Source organism: Oncorhynchus kisutch, linkage group LG10 (assembly GCF_002021735.2).
Source record: "Oncorhynchus kisutch isolate 150728-3 linkage group LG10, Okis_V2, whole genome shotgun sequence".
NCBI lineage: Eukaryota > Metazoa > Chordata > Actinopteri > Salmoniformes > Salmonidae > Oncorhynchus > Oncorhynchus kisutch.
This window is the reverse complement of record NC_034183.2, coordinates 36,668,200-36,688,277: the sequence shown is the minus strand read 5'-3', so window position 1 is coordinate 36,688,277 and position 20,078 is coordinate 36,668,200. Positions and strand designations below refer to the sequence as shown.

At 43.6% G+C, this 20,078-nt stretch overlaps 1 protein-coding gene across 9 annotated transcripts in view; it reads right to left on the bottom strand.

The window, feature by feature from the left end:
* LOC109898093 (exocyst complex component 2) overlaps nt 1–20,078 on the bottom strand; it is a 101,195-nt gene that overhangs the window by 3,063 nt on the left and 78,054 nt on the right. For all 9 annotated transcript variants that reach the window (XM_031833604.1, XM_031833606.1, XM_020492885.2 and 6 more), the window contains 4 exons: nt 15,706–15,822; nt 15,038–15,179; nt 8,071–8,126; nt 7,380–7,502 (listed from right to left, as the gene is read on the bottom strand). In XM_031833604.1, coding sequence (XP_031689464.1) covers nt 7,380–7,502; nt 8,071–8,126; nt 15,038–15,179; nt 15,706–15,822 — 438 coding nt within the window. The remainder of the gene's footprint in view (nt 1–7,379; nt 7,503–8,070; nt 8,127–15,037; nt 15,180–15,705; nt 15,823–20,078) is intronic.

The window sequence follows — 20,078 nt, the reverse complement described above, 5'->3', positions numbered from 1 at the left end:
TGGAGATTACGCAATAATTGCGACAGAGGACACCAAGGGAGCACCTGGTAGATGTAGTGTAAAATGGTCAATCTTCCAATGATATGCCTACAAATTCGTCACAATGCTGCAGACACCTTGGGGAAATGACAGAAAGTGTAAGCTCATTCCTGGCGCATTCACAGCCATATAAGGAGACATTGGAACACAGCGCCTTCAAAATCTGGGGCATTTCCTGTTTGAAATTTCATCTTGGTTTCGCCTGTAGCATCAGTTCTGTGGCACTCACAGATAATATCTTTGCAGTTTTGGAAACGTCAGAGTGTTTTCTTTCCAAAGCTGTCAATTATATGCATAGTCGAGCATCTTTTCGTGACAAAATATCTTGTTTAAAACGGGAATGTTTTTTTATCCCAAAATTAAAAGAGCGCCCCCTATATTGAAGAAGTTAAAGTCTGTCTTCTATTCGTCTTCTTCCCGTATCCGAACCAAGGCGAGGAGTGGTCGTGTAACAGTACTCTTCTTGCTTTGTGTACAATCAGGCATCGACACGGAACTCCAACATGTAGCACCAGTCATGTAGATTTATTCTGATAGGAACGGCACAAAATTGCACGTCATGCAATGCACGTCTCACCATCCAACTCTGCACTCACGCACGCTGGTTTGGTGCTTGTTCACTGGGCTAGTTACCAAAATAATACAATTACAATATACAATATAATATCTTGAACAATGTACCTGATAGGAACGGCACAAAATTGCACATCATGCAATGCACATCTCACCATCCAACTCTGCACTCACGCACTGTACAAAATATATGAACCCCCCCCACCAAACACAGTAAGTTGCTAGCTAGTACTGGCGGGAATTCTCTACAACAAAATGCACAACAAATATTCTCCAAAAACCGCTGCATCTTATGTGTGATGTTCTGCCACTACAAGTGGCAGTAATAAAGCCTCTCTTGAAAAAGCCAAACCTTGACCCAGAAAATATAAAAAACTAAATCGGCCTATATCGAATCTTCCATTCCTCTCAAAATTTTTAGAAAAGGCTGTTGCGCAGCAACTTACTGCCTTCCTGAAGACAAACAATGTATACAAAATGCTTCAGTCTGGTTTTAGACCCCATCATATCAAATTCAAATCAAATTTATTTATATAGCCCTTCGTACATCAGCTGATATCTCAAAGTGCTGTACAGAAATCCAGCCTAAAACCCCAAACAGCAAGCAATGCAGGTGTAGAGCACGGTGGCTAGGAAAAACTCCCTAGAAAGGCCAATACCTAGGAAGAAACCTAGAGAGGAACCAGGCTATGTGGGGTGGCCAGTCCTCTTCTGGCTGTGCCGGGTGGAGATTATAACAGAACATGGCCAAGATGTTCAAATGTTCATAAATGACCAGCATGGTCGAATAATAATAAGGCAGAACAGTTGAAACTGGAGCAGCAGCACAGTCAGGTGGAAGTTGAAACTGGAGCAGCAGCATGGCCAGGTGGACTGGGGACAGCAAGGAGTCATCATGTCAGGTAGTCCTGGGGCATGGTCCTAGGGCTCAGGTCAGTTGAAACTGGAACAGCAGCATGGCCAGGTGGACTGGGTACAGCAAGGAGTCATCATGTCAGGTAGTCCTGGGGCATGGTCCTAGGGCTCAGGTCCTCCGAGAGAGAGAAAGAAAGAGAGAAGGAGAGAATTAGAGAACGCACACTTAGATTCACACAGGACACCGAATAGGACAGGAGAAGTACTCCAGATATAACAAACTGACCCCAGCCCCCCGACACAAACTACTGCAGCATAAATACTGGAGGCTGAGACAGGAGGGGTCAGGAGACACTGTGGCCCCATCCGAGGACACCCCCAGACAGGGCCAAGCAGGAAGGATATAACCCCACCCACTTTGCCAAAGCACAGCCCCCACACCACTAGAGGGATATCTTCAACCACCAACTTACCATCCTGAGACAAGGCTGAGTATAGCCCACAAAGATCTCCGCCACGGCACAACCCAAGGGGGGGGCGCCAACCCAGACAGGATGACCACAACAGTGAATCAACCCACTCAGGTGACGCACCCCCTCCAGGGACGGCATGAGAGAGCCCCAGCAAGCCAGTGACTCAGCCCCTGTAATAGGGTTAGAGGCAGAGAATCCCAGTGGAAAGAGGGGAACAGGCCAGGCAGAGACAGCAAGGGCGGTTCGTTGCTCCAGAGCCTTTCCGTTCACCTTTCCACTCCTGGGCCAGACTACACTCAATCATATGACCCACTGAAGAGATGAGTCTTCAGTAAAGACTTAAAGGTTGAGACAGAGTTTGCGTCTCTGACATGGGTAGGCAGACCGTTCCATAAAAATGGAGCTCTATAGGAGAAAGCCCTGCCTCCAGCTGTTTGCTTAGAAATTCTAGGGACAATTAGGAGGCCTGCATCTTGTGACCGTAGCGTACGTGTAGGTATGTACGGCAGGACCAAATCAGAGAGATAGGTAGGAGCAAGCCCATGTAATGCTTTGTAGGTTAGCAGTAAAACCTTGAAATCAGCCCTTGCTTTGACAGGAAGCCAGTGTAGAGAGGCTAGCACTGGAGTAATAGGATCAAATTTTTTGGTTCTAGTCAGGATTCTAGCAGCCGTATTTAGCACTAACTGAAGTTTATTTAGTGCTTTATCCGGGTAGCCGGAAAATAGAGCATTGCAGTAGTCTAACCTAGAAGTGACAAAAGCATGGATTAATTTTTCTGCATCATTTTTGGACAGAAAGTTTCTGATTTTTGCAATGTTACGTAGATGGAAAAAAGCTGTCCTCGAAATGGTCTTGTTTTCACTATATATTTTACCTCTTGGGGATGTTATTCGAAAACATAATGTTAACTTTCACTGCTATGCGGATGACACACAGCTGTACATTTCAATGAAACATGGGGTGAAGCCCCAAAATTGCCCTTGCTAGAAGCATGTGTTTCAGACATAAGGAAGTGGATGGCTGCAAACTTTCTACTTTTAAACTCAGACAAAACAGAGATGCTTGTTCTAGGTCCCAAGAAACAAAAGAGATCTTCTGTTGAATCTGACAATGTTAATGGTTGTACAGTCGTCTCAAATAAAACTGTAAAGGACCTCGGCGTTACTCTGGACCCTGATCTCTTTTGAAGAACATATGAAGACCATTTCAAGGACAGCTTTTTTACATCTACGTAACATTGCAAAAATCAGAAACTTTCTGTCCAAAAATGATGCAGAAAAATTTATCCATGCTTTTGTCACTTCTAGGTTAGACTACTGCAATGCTCTGGTTGAAGATATCCCTCTAGTGGTGTGGGGGCTGTGCTTTGGCAAAGTGGGTGGGGTTATATCCTTCCTGTTTGGCCCTGTCCGGGGGTATCATTGGATGGGGCCACAGTGTCTCCTGACCCCTCCTGTCTCAGCCTCCAGTATTTATGCTGCAGTAGTTTACGTGTCGGGGGGCTAGGGTCAGTTTGTTATATCTGGAGTACTTCTCCTGTCCTATTCGGTGTCCTGTGTGAATCTAAGTGTGCGTTCTCTAATTCTCTCCTTCTCTCTTTCTTTCTCTCTCTCGGAGGACCTGAGCCCTAGGACCATGCCCCAGGACTACCTGACATGATGACTCCTTGTTCTCCCCAGTCCATCTGACCGTGCTGCTGCTCCAGTTTCAACTGTTCTGCCTTATTATTATACGACCATGCTGGTCATTTATGAACATTTGAACATCTTGGCCATGTTCTGTTATAATCTCCACCCGGCACAGCCAGAAGAGGACTGGCCACCCCACATAGCCTGGTTCCTCTCTAGGTTTCTTCCTAGGTTTTGGCCTTTCTAGGGAGCCACCGTGCTTCTACACCTGCATTGCTTGCTGTTTGGGGTTTTAGGCTGGATTTCTGTACAGCACTTTGAGATATCAGCTGATGTACGAAGGGCTATATAAATGAATTTGATTTGATATGATTAGGTCATAGCCAAGTCAAAAAAACACAGCCATTTTTCCAGCCAAAGATAAAATTAATCACTAACCTTTGATGATCTTCATCAGATGACACTCATAGGACATCATGTTTCACAATACATGTATGTTTTGTTCGATAATGTGCATATTTATATCCAAAAATCTCAGTTTACATTGGCGCGTTACGTGCCGTAATGTTTTGATTCCAAAACATCAGGTGATTTTGCAGAAATACTCATAATAAACAAGTGTTATTCACAGAATTAAAGATAGACTTCTCCTTAATGCAACCGCTGTGTCAGATTTTAAAAAAACTTTACGGAAAAAGCATAATCTGAGTACGGCGCTCAGAGCACAATCCAGCCAAAGAAATATCTGCCATGTTGGAGTCAACAGAATTTAGAAATAACATTATAACATTATGAATATGATGATCTTCATCAGAAGGTACTCCCAGGAATCCCAGTTTGATAATAAATGACTGATTTGTTCCATAAAGTCCATAATTTATGTCCAAATAGCCACTTGTTGTTAGCGTGTTCAGCACAGTAATCCATCTTCATGAGGCGTGAGCACCACGTCCAGACAAAAAAATTAAAAGTTCCGTTACAGGTCGTAGAAACAAGTCAAACGATGTATGGAATCAATCTTTAGGATGTTTAACATAAATCATCAATAAGGTTCCAACCGAAGAATTCCATTGTCTGTAGAAAAGCACTGGAACGAGAGCTAACTCTGTCAGGAACGCACATCACGAGCCTGAGACACTCTGCCAGACCCATGACTCATTCAGCTCCCATTCCCCCCTCCTTTATAGCAGAAGCCTAAAACAAGTTTCTAAAGATGGTTGACATCTACTGGAAGCCTTTGGAAGTGCAACTTGACCCCATAGACACTGTGTATTTGGTAGGCCAAGCTTTGAAACACTACTAACCTCAGATTTCCCACTTCCTGGTTGGATTCTTCTCAGGTTTTCGCCTGCCATGAGTTATGTTATACTCACAGACATCATTCAAACATACTAATAATAATATGCATATATTAGCATCTGGGACAGAGTAGGAGGCAGTTCACTCTGGGCACGCTATTCATCCAAAAGTGAAAATGCTGCCCCCTATCCCAAAAAGGTTAAGGCCCCAGTAGTCGACACACGGGCGCAGGGTTTTGTCCTTCTCCACAAAGAAGAACCCTGCACTGGCAGGGGAGGAAGAAGGGTGAATGAACCCTGCTCCCAGAGAGTTCTCAATGTACCCTTCCATGGTCCTGGTCTACAGGCAAGACAGGTAATAAAGCCACCAAGGCGGTGTAGTGCCAGGGAGGAGGTCAATGGTGCAGTCAAACAGTTGATGCGGAGGAAGAGATGTGGCGCGTGTCTTGTTGAAAACCTCCCAGAGGTCCTGATACTCCACGGGAACTGCGGAGAGATCCAAGGCTTTCGCAAGCCAAAGGAGGATGTCCAGGGGCGGGCTGCGCTGCCCTGCGGCAATGTGCATGGCAGAACGGGTTCCAACCCAGGATAGAGCCCGTAGCCCAGTCGATCAGGGGGTTGTGCCTCTGGAGCCACGACAAAACCCAAAACCACGGCTGCATGAGGACATTCAATGAGCAGGAACCGCATGGACTCACTGTGATTCCCTGACACTCGCAGGTTAATAGGAATAGTACTGTAGGTAACCCTGCCAATAGAGCGTCCATCCAATGCTCTGGCGTCCATAGGAACGGAGAGGAGTTCTGTGGAGATACCCAGCTCCGACACCAGTGTAGTGTCTATAAAGCTCTCATCGGCCCCAGAGTCCATGAGTACCTGGAGAGATTTAAACCGGTCACCCCACAACAGGATAGCATGGAGAGGAGTATGACTAATGGGGCTGGGAGACTCCCTGCATGGCCCACCAGCATATTCGTACCTACTGATGAGCCTGGGCTTTTTACTGGACAGTAATGTAATGTCCTGAAATTCCACAATACATACAGATTTTAGAGTCTGTGTAAACATTCCTCAAGGGACAATCTAGACCGGTCCAGTTGCATGGGCGCCGTAGGAGGCGAGTCGACAGTCCTCAATGATTTCTGAGGGAACTTTGGTGACATTGGATTCTCTTGGGAATGCAAGCGTCACGGATTTCCAGGGTTCTTCGGAGGTGAGGGGAATATCGTGGACGGGTGCATGTGCCCGGGATCAGACCTTTCCCTAATGCGTTCCAGTAGTCACCCAACGATCCTTATGGTCAAGGCTATGGAGAGATTCGAGGTCCAAGGGCAGTTCACGGACTACGAGGTCGTCCTTAAATCACAGTGATAGTCCATGAAGGAACATGTTGAACAGGGATTCTGGGATACAGGCACACTCGGTGGCTAAAGTGCAAAAGTCTACTGCGTAGTCTGCCACACTACAGTGGTTTTGACAGTTGAAGAAGCTTTACGAGCCACCTCTCTCTCAGACAACAGAGAGTCAAACACCTTCCTTACTTCTGCCATGAAATCCTCCAGCCTAAGGCAAACGGTGGATTGTTGCTCCCACACCGCCGTAGCCCAGGCGAGTGCCCTCCCGGACATCAGCGTTATAAGATATGTTATCTTAGAATGGTCAGACAGAAACGTAGAGGGCTGCAGCTCGAAAATGAGGGAGCGCTGGGAGAGAAACACCCGGCAGCTTCTGGGATCACCAGCATAGCGCTTCGGAGGAGGTAAGCCGGGGTAGGCTAGGGAAAAACGCCACTGGTAGCAGGGATACGGAGAGTCTGGGAGGTTACCGTAGTGGCTTGCTGCCTGGTAGATAATCTGCGGAATAGCTCCAGTAATGCATTGAAAGCATGGTCATGGTGTTCTGCCATGGTCTGGAGTCTTTCCATAAGCCTATGAAGGAACTCCTCATGTCTTCCAATAGTAGCTCCTTGGGAGAAGACAGCGTTGCAGAGCTGGTCCGAGTCTGCTGGGTCAGTCATGGCCAGTTCGTACTACCACAACTCAGGATATGACCCAGATGCAGAGACAAGAGGCAGATTGTATAATACATATTCTGCATATCGTACTAAGGGGCAGGTAAAAGGCCGGTCGAGGGCAGGCAGTTCGTAATCCAAGGAAAGGTCAAACAGGCGCAGAACGGCATGCAGGCTCAGGGTCAGGACAGGCAGAAAGGTCAGATCCGGGAAGAAAACACACTGGTAAGACCCGACAAGACATACTGGCATCAGACAAACATAAAACGCAGGTATGAATACACAGGGGATAAATGGGGAAAAATAGGAGACACCTGGTGGGGGGTGGAGACAAGCACAAGACAGGTGAAACAGATCAGGGTGTGACAAGTAGGTAGTACAGCTGGTTTGGAAGAGGTAGTTGGGGGTTACTGTGGTCAGTAAAAGAGGGTAAATCCCTGCACAACTGGCCCATTTGACTTACCGGAGAGAGTGGCAAACTGAAAGTGTGTGTGTGTACCTGTATGGCTCCGTTCTTGCTGAAGGAGGAGACACACTGCATCAGGCGACTCATCTCTTCCGCCACACCCTCAATGATTCTACTCAAAACCCTGGGAACTAGGTCCTTAGACACTGTAAAGACCTAAAGGAGAGAGAGAGGGTTAGATTGGAGGTGTCCACTGATTCAATGAATTATGTAAGTCTACTGATTTAATGTAAGTAACGGTGAGAGGTTCTTGTCATTGTACAGAAAAGCAGTGGTCTAAGGCACTGCATCGTAGGGCTAGAGGCGTTACTACAGAGTTCATTCCCGGGCTGTGCCACAACCAGCCGTGGCCGGGAGTCCCATAGGACAGTGCATAATTGGCCCAGCGTCGTCCGGCTTAGGGGAGGGTTTGGTTTTACTTGGCTCATCTCTCCCTAGCGACTCCTTGTGGCGGGCTGGGTGCCTGCAGGCTGACCCTGGTCGCCGGTTGAACTGTGTTTCCTCCGACACATTGGTGCGGCTGGCTTCCGGATTAAGCTGGCGGGTGTTAAGGAGCGCAGTTAAGCGGGTCATGTTTCGGAGGACACGACTCCACTTTCGCCTCTCCCTCTCCCGTTGGGGAGTTGCAGTGACGAGACAAGAACGAAATATGGGGAGAAAAAGTCAAATACAAAAAAAAGAAAAAGTAATTTTAGTTGTGCATGTCTTTGAGTACAAGAATTACCTCTGCATGGACAGTGATGATGTTCACCAAGGCTTCTTTCAGGTAGTTCCTCACACCTGTAGGAGAGTAGTTTCGCAATGACATCAAAACCCAGTCCAACACCCAAACCTGTTCAAATGAAAATGATCCCAGACCAAACATGGACACGTTTTCTTTTACAATAAGACCAGACTAAAATGGAGTGGGTGTGGAACAAAAAAAGTTGTGTCAAGCTTGGGGTTCTATTTTTGTCTGGCGTTAAGGCGGCACTAGTGTCAAACACACATTCATTTGCAATTTCGACCTATTAAAGCCAGCGTTCTGCTACCTTCTGTTGAGTAAGGATTGGTCATTTACCAGTCTTATACCAGCGCTGTGACTTTTTTATCCTGGCAATTTTATGATATAATTAAAATGTACATGTATTTATTGTTGTTGTTTAAAACCAAACAGATTGGTAAAAAAAAAGCAAACTTATTAGAATGATTCACTGTCCTGGCTTTATTGTGAGATCGTCCGTGGTGTGCATGCACTTCTGGAGAAGTGTGAATGTCATCTGATCTGTTAGATGGCTATGATTATGTTTATAAATGTATATTTGGCAGCAGTATAACGGTGAGTGGGCATTCCCCTTTATTCCTTATATTGGCTCTTTGTGCAGCTAATGTGAAAGGTTTGGATGTGTGTAACACCCTCCACAGTCTGCATTGTTTTAATATTATATGCACCCAGTGAGAAATGATGGTGCCTGTTAGTGTATTTAGAGAGAGCCAATTTGAAACAAATGGTTTCAATCGTTTAGAATTTGATTAGAATTATTCGCTCTCGGGGCCTCCCGTTTGAGGTGTCACTAAAGACCCTGGATCAATCCCAGCTGGCCGTGACTGGGAGACCCATGAGACGGCGCACAATTGACCCTGTGTCGTCCGGGTTAGGGAAGGGTTTGGCCGGCCGGGATTTCCTTGTCCCATCGCGCTCTAGCGACTCCTTGTGGTGGGCCAGGTGACTGCAATGTGACTTTGATGAAGTCTAAGGTGTTTCTTCCGTCACATTGGTGCGGCTGGCTTCCGGGTTAAACGAGCAGTGTGTCAAGAAGCAGTAGGGCTTGGCAGGGTTGTGTTTCGGAGGACGCATGGCTCCAGACCTTTGCCTCTCCCGAGTCTGAAGGGGAGTTACAGTGATGGGACAAGACTAACTACCAATTGGAAATCACAAAAAAGAGGTAAAAGTACAAAAAAATATATAGGAGTTGAAATCAGAAGCTTACATACACTTGGTCATTGGTTGGAGTCATTAAAACTAGTTTTTCAACCACTATGCCATCTATTTTGTGAAGTGCACCAGTCCCTCCTGCAGCAAAGCACCCCACAACATGACACTGCCACCCCCGTGCTTCACGGTTGGGATGGGGTTCTTCGGCTTGCAAGCCTCCCCCTTTTTCCTCCAAACATAACAATGGTCAATATGGCCAAACAGTTCTATTTTTGTTTCATCAGACCATCAGTTGCAAACCATAGTCTGGTCTTCCTGGCTGATCGGCCTGTCAGGTTGTGTCGATATAGGACTTGTTTTACTGTGGATATACAGTGCCTTGCGAAAGTATTCGGCCCCCTTGAACTTTGCGACCTTTTGCCACATTTCAGGCTTCAAACATAAAGATATAAAACTGTATTTTTTTGTGAAGAATCAACAACAAGTGGGACACAATCATGAAGTGGAACGACATTTATTGGATATTTCAAACTTTTTTAACAAATCAAAAACTGAAAAATTGGGCGTGCAAAATTATTCAGCCCCTTTACTTTCAGTGCAGCAAACTCTCTCCAGAAGTTCAGTGAGGATCTCTGAATGATCCAATGTTGACCTAAATGACTAATGATGATAAATACAATCCACCTGTGTGTAATCAAGTCTCCGTATAAATGCACCTGCACTGTGATAGTCTCAGAGGTCCGTTAAAAGCGCAGAGAGCATCATGAAGAACAAGGAACACACCAGGCAGGTCCGAGATACTGTTGTGAAGAAGTTTAAAGCCGGATTTGGATACAAAAAGATTTCCCAAGCTTTAAACATCCCAAGGAGTACTGTGCAAGTGATAATATTGAAATGGAAGGAGTATCAGACCACTGCAAATCTACCAAGACCTGGCCGTCCCTCTAAACTTTCAGCTCATACAAGGAGAAAACTGATCAGAGATGCAGCCAAGAGGCCCATGATCACTCTGGATGAACTGCAGAGATCTACAGCTGAGGTGGGAGACTCTGTCCATAGGACAACAATCAGTCATATATTGCACAAATCTGGCCTTTATGGAAGAGTGGCAAGAAGAAAGCCATTTCTTAAAGATATCCATAAAAAGTGTAGTTTAAAGTTTGCCACAAGCCACCTGGGAGACACACCAAACATGTGGAAGAAGGTGCTCTGGTCAGATGAAACCAAAATTGAACTTTTTGGCAACAATGCAAAACGTTATGTTTGGCGTAAAAGCAACACAGCGCATCACCCTGAACACACCATCCCCACTGTCAAACATGGTGGTGGCAGCATCATGGTTTGGGCCTGCTTTTCTTCAGCAGGGACAGGGAAGATGGTTAAAATTGATGGGAAGATGGATGGAGCCAAATACAGGACCATTCTGGAAGAAAACCTGATGGAGTCTGCAAAAGACCTGAGACTGGGACAGAGATGTGTCTTCCAACAAGACAATGATCCAAAACATAAAGCAAACAATGGACAATGGAATGGTTCAAAAATAAACATATCCAGGTGTTAGAATGGCCGAGTCAAAGTCCAGACCTGAATCCAATAGAGAATCTGTGGAAAGAACTGAAAACTGCTGTTCACAAATGCTCTCCATCCAACCTCACTGAGCTCGAGCTGTTTTGCAAGGAGGAATGGGAAAAAATGTCAGTCTCTCGATGTGCAAAACTGATAGAGACATACCCCAAGCGACTTACAGCTGTAATCGCAGCAAAAGGTGGTGCTACAAAGTATTAACTTAAGGGGGCTGAATAATTTTGCACGCCCAATTTTTCAGTTTTTGATTTGTTAAAAAAGTTTGAAATATCCAATAAATGCCGTTCCACTTCATGATTTTGTACCACTTGTTGTTGATTCTTCACAAAAAAATACAGTTTTATATCTTTATGTTTGAAGCCTGAAATGTGGCAAAAGGTCGCAAAGTTCAAGGGGGCCGAATACTTTCGCAAGGCACTGTAGATACTTTTGTACCTTATTCCCCCAGCATCTTCACAAGGTCCTTTGCTGTTGTTCTGGGATTGATTTGCACTTTTCGCACCAAAATACGTTCATCTCTAGGAGACAGAACGCATCTCCTTCCCGAGCGGTATGAAGGCTGCGTGGTCCCAAGGTGTTTATACTTGCGTACTATTGTTTGTACAGATGAATGTGGTACCTTCAGGCATTTGGAAATTGCTCACAAGGATGAACCAGGCTTGTGGAGGTCTACAATTATTTTCCTGAGGTCTTGGCTGATTTCTTTTGATTTTCCCATGATGTCAAGCAAAGAGGTACTGAGTTTGAAGGTAGGCCTTGAAATACAACCACAGGTACACCTCCAATTGACTCAAATGATGTCAATTAGCCTATCAGAAGCTTCTAAAGCCATGACATAATTCTTCTGGAATTTTCCAAGCTGTTTAAAGGCAGGCACAGTTAACTTACTGTATGTAAACCACTGGAATTGTGGTACAGTGAATTATAAGTGAAATAATCTGTCTGTAAACAATTGTTGGAAAAATGACTTGTGTCATGCACAAATTAGATGTCCTAACCGACTTGCCAAAACTATAGTTTGTTAACAAGAAATATGTGGAGTGGTTGAAAAACAAGTTTTAATGACCCCAACCTAAGTGTATGTAAACATCCTGACTTCAACTGTGGTTGATTTTATTTTTAAAAAAACACAGGGTTTGTCTATATATGGAAAAATACACATTAAAACATTTTTACCAATTGATTAGTCAAAATAAGACTTTTGGCTGACCAAGAGAATTTTTTTTGTCGGGGACAGCCCTAAACAAGTGACATCATTAAGGGATCATAGCTTTCACCTGGATTCAACTGGTCAGTCATGGAAAGAGCATAATGTTTTGTACACTCAATGTATATTTCCATATTGAAGCCATGCAATTACTTAGAACAATGTGGACTGCAAACAGGTTCAAGTTAACGTATTTCGCAAAGATGGGATAGGTCTACATGTTGTTACGTTGTTTCTGTAAGCTATTTAACAAACTATAACTGACTAACATTGGAATTGGAGTTGATGACAATGCAATACATAAAAACACACAACTTGAAGCAACCACATATTTAGCACATTCTCATTGGCCAGTGAGGGGCCAAGTCTCGACACACCCACAACTGGTTTATTCATCAAAACCCAGCCCTTTGGCGCCACAGCCAGCAACGGCGGCCATAATTCTGGATGTGAAAATAGCAAAAATAGTTCTGACACAGCCCTGAACCTATTGCCCTTACCATCAGCAATTAGATTTAACATTTTGTTAGATTTGTCCGAAAAATGCCCCTGGTCTTGGTCTTTCTAATGAGAAAGTGGTTTATAGACCCACATTCACTCTGGGGAATGGTGGATTTATAAATATAGCCACCACTAACAAGCCATGTTGAAAAGACAATAGAAGAGTTGTATGCTGGTGTCTGGTACTTCAGGTTAGGTTAATACTTCCAAGGGGCGCTGTGAGAGTAATACCATGAGAAAAAAAAAAAGACCAAAACCAGTGAAAGTTGTCTTGCTTTTTCCGCGGGTAATGGTTTACAGCATGCCCACACTAAATCACACACACATATAGGCTAGGCCTACACACGCTAAGCCAGTGAAAGTATCATATCCTATTCCTTATAGTTGTGGTTATTAAGTCCAAATGTTCCTGTTTCACTATTAGCAGAACACACACACACACACACACTTTCACTCCTTGGAGCATTTTGGAGGTGGGGGAGTGGGGTTATGTCAAACACACACACCGATTAACTTCCTGTTCCGTAAGGTAAGTAAAACCACCAAGTTTCACCTGGTCTCACTGCACATCCGTGTGCATGCGTGTTTGTGTGTGCATGGACTTTTGCACACACACCCAAAACCACAGACCATAATGATATATTGTCCATGTCACTACTTATATCAGATCAATTTAGATTGTGTGTGTGTATAGAACGAAGATTCACTGAGAATTCATGTTTGACATTTCCTGCACTGTGCAGATGACACACACAAGGAGCTCCCCCACCCACAAAAAAACAAACTTCTTAAGAGAGAATATAGAGAGAAAATGAAAGAGAGAGAGAGGAAAAATATACAAAGGGTAGACATCAAGCCCATAGAGTATATTCATATTTGAACCCCTGGCTAAGTGCATCCAAGCACTGTTTACAGTAACACTTCAAACAGACACACGGAGACATTACAGTATGTACTCCACATATGACATACACATAAACCACAAAACACACACAGGGCTGCTCAGACAGTCCCGTGAATTCCCCTGTCAGATTTAGTATATTTTGAGGTAAGCCAAAAGACTACATACAGTCCCTTCGAAAAGTATGCAGACCCCTTGATAAAATAATTTCCCCCCCTCAAATCTACACAGAATTCCCCCATAATATCCCATTTACATAAGTATTCAGACCCTTTCCTTACTACTTTGCTGAAGCACCTTTGGCAGCGATTACCACTGAGTCTTCTTGGGTATGACGGTACAAGCTTGGCACACCAGTGTTTGGGGAGTTTCTCCCATTCTTCTCTGCAGATCCTTTCAAGCTCTGTCAGGATGGATGAGGAGCGCTGCTGCACAGCCATTTTCAGGTCTCTCATTTTGCACAGCCATTTTCAGGCCTAAGAGTTCAACCTTGTTTTCATCAGACCAGAGAATCATGGTCTGAGAAACTTCAGGTTCCTTTTGGCAAACTCCAAGCGGGCTGTCATGTGCCTTTTACTGAAGAGTGGCTTCCGTCTGGCCACTCTACCATAAAGGCCTGATTGGTGAAGTGCTGCAGAGGTGGTTGTCCTTCTGGAAGGTTCTCCCATCTCCACTGAGAAACTCTAGAGCTCTGTCAGAGTGACCATCAGGTTCTTGGTCACCTCCCTGACCAAGGCCCTTCTCCCCGATTGCTCAGTTTGGCCGGGCGGCCTGCCCTAGGAAGAGTCTTGGTGGTTCCAAACTTCTTCAATTTAAGAATGATGAAGGCCACTGTTGTTGGGGACCTTCAATGCTGCAGAAATGTTTTGGTACCCTTCTCCAGATATGTGCTTCCACACAATCCTGTCTCGGTGCTCTATGGACAATTCCTTCGAAATCATGGCTTAGTTTTTGCTGTGACATGCACGGTCAACTGTGGGACCTTATATAGACAGGTGTGTGCCTTTCCAAAACATGTCCAATCAATTGAATTTACCACTGGTGGACTCCAATCAAGATGGAGAAACATCTCAAGGATGATCAATGGAAACAGGATCCACCTGAACTCAATTTCAAGTCTCATAGCAAAGGGTCTGAATACTTATGTAAATTAAGGTTTTTGTTTTTTCATACATTTGCAATTTAAATCTTTTTTTTTCTCACTTTGTCATTATGGGGTATTCTGTGTAGTTTGCTGAGGATTTAAAAAAAATGTATTTTATCAATTTTAGAATAAGGCTGTAATGTAACAAAATGTGGAAAATGTCAAGGGGTCTGAATATTTTCCGAAGGCACTATAGGTCAGGGGTTATTATGGGTAAACCCCCCTCTCTCTGTCACACCTGTGGCTTGGCTCAGAAACTCAACATTGCGAAGGCAATCTCTGAAAACATTTGGGAAATTACATTTTAAAAGTCCATCAACAGTGCAGAGGTCGTTAATCTGTGTTTGTTTGAATCCTGGCCATAGCGCATAATGTCCTGCGATTAAGGTGTGCAAGTCCCTCCAATTGAAGTAGACAGCATAGACCTGTGTGTGTATACCTGTGGGTGTTCCGCAGTCTCTCCAGTCGAAGTGTCCAGCATAGATGCCTGGTTCCAGGGATCCTACGATGGGATCAGACTTCCTCTCGATGTAGGCATCAAACAAACTCTCATCCAGCTCCTTCACAGCATGTACAGTCACCTGGAAACAGAGGTAGAGACAAACCTAATTAACACAGCTACACAAACACTAACCTGGGAGCAGATTTCAATTTCTTTTATTTAGAAAAATCCCTTCCAACATCAGCAGTTGTCGCAAAGTGCTTTTACAGTAACTTTATTGATGGTCTTATAGTCACAATATAGTTCCCAAGGCAAAAACAAGGGCTCAAAAACCCAATAAACTGCCGAGTGGCTTTGAACCAACTGCTACAGGCCGCTCAGCTGTCTTTACGGGAAGGTCCAACCAATATGTGAGAGAGAGAACGAGTGACTCAGAGATCTGACATTTAAGTGTTTAAAGAGAAAGTGAGTGTAATTGCTCTGCCCTGAAACAAACTTCTTTCTCATCATATCTTTGGTGACAAACATTCTTCTTCACAGAACAGCAAAAACTAAACACCAAAATATCTAAGGGGCCAGTTAACTGTTTGTTGTTTCTAAAGTTGCAGCTTCCCAAGGTTGTGCGTGTGCATGTGTGTGTGTGTGTGTGTGTCCTCTCTACTCACCCGTGTGATCTTCTCAGTCCCGGTGAATCCGTGTCGCTCAAAGTGTTCAGCCAGATTAAGGAAGGTGTGTTTCTCCAGGTACTGACAGTTACTGAGGATGATCAGCAGACGCTGCTCCTACACACACGCACGTGCAAGTACACACACAAACACAAAGCATTTTAAAGGTCAGAACAGTGGATTTGTCATATTGAGTAGTCTCTGAACATTATCTGCCAGTAATCCCATCACTGACTCCAACCCTATTTTACTGGAATTGACTGATATGTTTTACTGCATACTACACACTCCGGGTTTCCCTCTGATACAAGTTAAATGAGAACAGCTACCTCACTGACATGATTAGTGTAACAGGTAGGGTTCACTCTTAACACAAGAACCGTCACAGGCCAACAGCCACTGACTGACCAGAGATTTTGTCAATTAAATGTTTTTTATATTTTTTAAACGTCCTGCTCCTTCCCTGACTTTTCCTAAATGTATGTATTTTACACTGCTCATTTGTCAGAATTTGGAATTCACAAACAGAAAAGTATTTAGAGCCTATTTACCATTTGTTTCCACACCTATTCCCAACTTAACCCGCCAAGACAATGTGCTGTAGGACGTTGGTACCCAGTCAGGTGCTAATGAGTCTCTCTCTCCTCACTGAATGAATGTCAAATAGGTGAATGGGCGATAATTGTGCACCTTAGGCCTCATTTAAATTCAATTGTGAAGTAACTGAATGATAAGGAAAGACAATAGTGTAATTATGATTTTGTGTTATGCCTATTTAATCAGCAGCCAATAATTTGACAATAACCTCAAGGAGTGGGGGTGAGGCCAAGCGTACTAATCTGGAGGAAGTGTTTGGAGTCAAAATAGGATATCGTCTGGTCCCAGGGGGAGTAAAAGGAGTTGGTTGACCCTCGAATGGTATACTTAATTTTTTCTAATTTTAGGAACAGCATCAAATCCTTGAGCCAAAGCGCAGTTAAGGGTGGATTTACAGATTTTACAATCCAATAAACTCTTTCTGCGGGTCAACAGAGAGGCAAAGGCATCTAGCTGTCTATTGGTCAGGGAAGGATTGTTGCTTGGTGCTCCAAAAATAACTATATTTCTGTACTAGGCTGCAACTCTATACCAAATGCTTCAGAAAGGGTTTTAAATATAGTGGACCAATAGCCTACCAGATGGGGACAGGACCAGAACATGTGAGTCAAGTCCGCCAAGGAGCTTTTACATCGGTCAAATGTACCTTCAACGTTTGGGTAGAATTGGGACAATCTGGCCTTACTGATATGGATACAGTGAAGTACCTTAAACTGTACAAGGCTGATTAAGAGGAGCTTCCATTTACCCTAAGTAAGGAACTATTCCAGACTTTGTCAGAGATCTCTCCACCAAGTCCTTTACGCCACTCAGATCAGATTTGATTAAGTGACGGATTATCAAGGGACATGAACGATTATCTCAAAAACATGGGAGATAAGTCCCATTAGTTGAAAATGTGTTTTCAAAAGGGCATTCAAACTCGATCTGAGTGATAGAATTGGAAAGGCGGGGGGGCTTTGATTGCAAATAAACTGGCGGATTTGGAAATACTCAAATAGACTTGAATGGGGTAGATTCAATTTGATAGAAAGGTCATCGAAATTGGCAAAGGTGCCATCAATATAAAAGTGAATTAAGCTTAGTAAAGCCATTCCTCTGCCACAGCGTAAAAGCTGAATTTGCCTGGAAAGAAGAGTTGATTATTACATATATGACCATGAATAGAGAAATCACAGAATGTAAAACATTGAAATAATTGAGTAAAACATTGAGCATTGACGACAATTGGATTGGCTGTGTAGCGCAAAGCTAACAGAGGAAGATTGGAGGTGACGAAAGCTGACAAAGAGGAAGCCAAGAGAAACAGTAGTTGGCTTCTGTTTGACACCAGTCAGTTTCTGGGGTGCGAAGCCAGTAAACAATCTTTTGTATATTTCGCTGCCTAGTAATAATACATAAAGTTAGGAAGGACTAGTCCTCCATATGTAATCTCTCTCTGGAGGACTGCTTTATGTATTCTTGGATTCCAACTGCCCCGTTTCTTTTTTTTTAAAGATGAAAAAAAAAGACTTGTGAAGAGAGGGAGACGTTGGAACAAATACTGAAATTTGGGCAATTACATTCCTCTTAATACAATTCACTTTACCAGCTAAAGCAAAATGGAGAATACTCCATCTCTGAAAGCCCAGTTTAAGTGTGCTAATCAGGGGGATAAAGTTCTCATCATGGAGGGAAGACGAGGTACGGGTGATATTGATCCCTAAATATTTAAAGCCAGACTTGGACAAACGAAATGGAATAGTGTCTCGTGGAATGCGTAAAGCTAATTCATTAATAGGAAAACATACATTTTTTGAAAAATTAAATTTATGACCTGAAAATACAACAAACCTATACAGTAGGTCCACTGTATCAGGGACACACTCTTCGGGCTCTGAGAGATATAAAAGCAAGTCATCTGAATACAAGGAAACTTTGTGTTCCAGTCCACATCTGTAGATACCATGTATTAAGGGTGTGTCCTTTAGCATAACAGAAAGGGGTTCTAGTAACAGAGGGGACAATGGATATCCTTGGCGTGTGGCCCTTGATAATGGGAAATACTGTGAACAAAGTTTGTTTGTAGGTACTGATGCCTTGGGTGATGAGTACAACAGTTGGACCCTAGAAATGAGGTTCGCACCAAAGCCAAATTCTCTCAGTACAGAGAATAAATATTCCCATTCTACCCTGTCAAATGCCTTCTCCGCATCTAAAGACATAATTACTTCAGGAACATCCGAAGATGCAGGAACGTATCACATTAAGCCGATGTTGACTGTTAGAAAAGGGATGGCAACCGTTAATAAACCCTGTCTGATCGGTTGATATGTCGTCTGTCATAGTGGACTCTATTCGAGAGGCGAGCAATTTCGCTAATATTTTACCATTTGCATTTAAAAGTGAGATCGGTCTGTATGAACCACATTCAGACGCACCTTTGCCGGGTTTTAACAAAAGTGTGATCGACGCCTCTGTCAGGGTTTGGGGTAAAACACCATGGTCCTGGGTGTTTTCGAACATTTCCAGCAGGAGAGGTGGCCAAGTTGGCAGAAAACCTGTAGAATTCGATTGGGTAGCCATCTGGGCCAGGGGATTTCCCACTTTGCATTGCTGTAATTGAATGAAAAATCTCCTTGAACTGCAAAAGTTGATCAATTTCCTCGCTCTTCTCTGTACTATTCTGGTAGGAGTTTCCAAATGGTCAAGAAAATCATTCATAATTGAATTGTCTTCAGGTGATTCTGATGTTTAAAGAATAAAATGTTTTGAAAGTATTATTGATTTCAGTGGGACTAACTGATAAAACACCTGAGGAATTTCAGGGATCAGCTGTGAGGCAGATTTGAACTCTGAGTTGAGAAGCTAGAAGTCGACCAGCCCTTTCTCCATGCTCGTAAACAAAACCTGTGTGCGTGAAGTAGCTGCTGCTCAGCCTTATCAGTGGATAGTAAATTGTACTGAGTTTGAAGACTCAGCCTTTCTTTATGACGTTCTGGTGATGGAAATGTGGAGTATTGTTGGTCTAATTCCAGAATGGTGTCGATCAGCTGCTGTTGTTGAATTTTCCGTGGTTTATTGAGGAGAGGAATAGGACATTTCTGCTGAGAGGATAAACACTTAAGTGTTTCCCAAAGTGTAGACAGAGATCGAAACTGTTTTATTTGTCTCAATAAAGACATCACTTGCATTCGATAGAATTGAGCAGAAGGAATTGTTTGAAAGTAAAGATGAGATAAGTCTCCATGGGGGGGTGATATGTATAGTTCAATGAGAATGAGAGGTCAAGTGACAGAGGAGCATGGTCACTAACAACAACGGCAGAGTATTCTACTTTCTTTACAGATGGGAGAAGGGCTTTATCTACAAAAAATAAAGACAATTCCTTGTTATTGGAAAAAAGGAATCTCCATGGATCTACACATCCTGACAGTCTCATGAATGTAGACACGCTGGACATTTTTGAGGGAGAAAATGCTCTAGGGTTTGAACGCCTTGAATTGGATCACACAATTCAAGTCACCTCCAAAAATGAAATAGCGTGAGAGTTGAGATTGGGCAGCAAAGAAATACGTTTGTTTAAAAAAAAATCTACATCATCCCAATTGGGAGCATAAACATTTACAAGCAAAACAAAAAAGGTGTGAAAGAGAGAACCAGATACCATAACAAAACGCCCCTGTGGATCCGAGATTATGTCAGGAGAGTTAAATTGTACTTTCTTTGAGTAAGTATTGCTGTTCCCCTTGACTTAACATTGCATTTTGAATGCAAGTGTGTCAAAAATAAGAGAC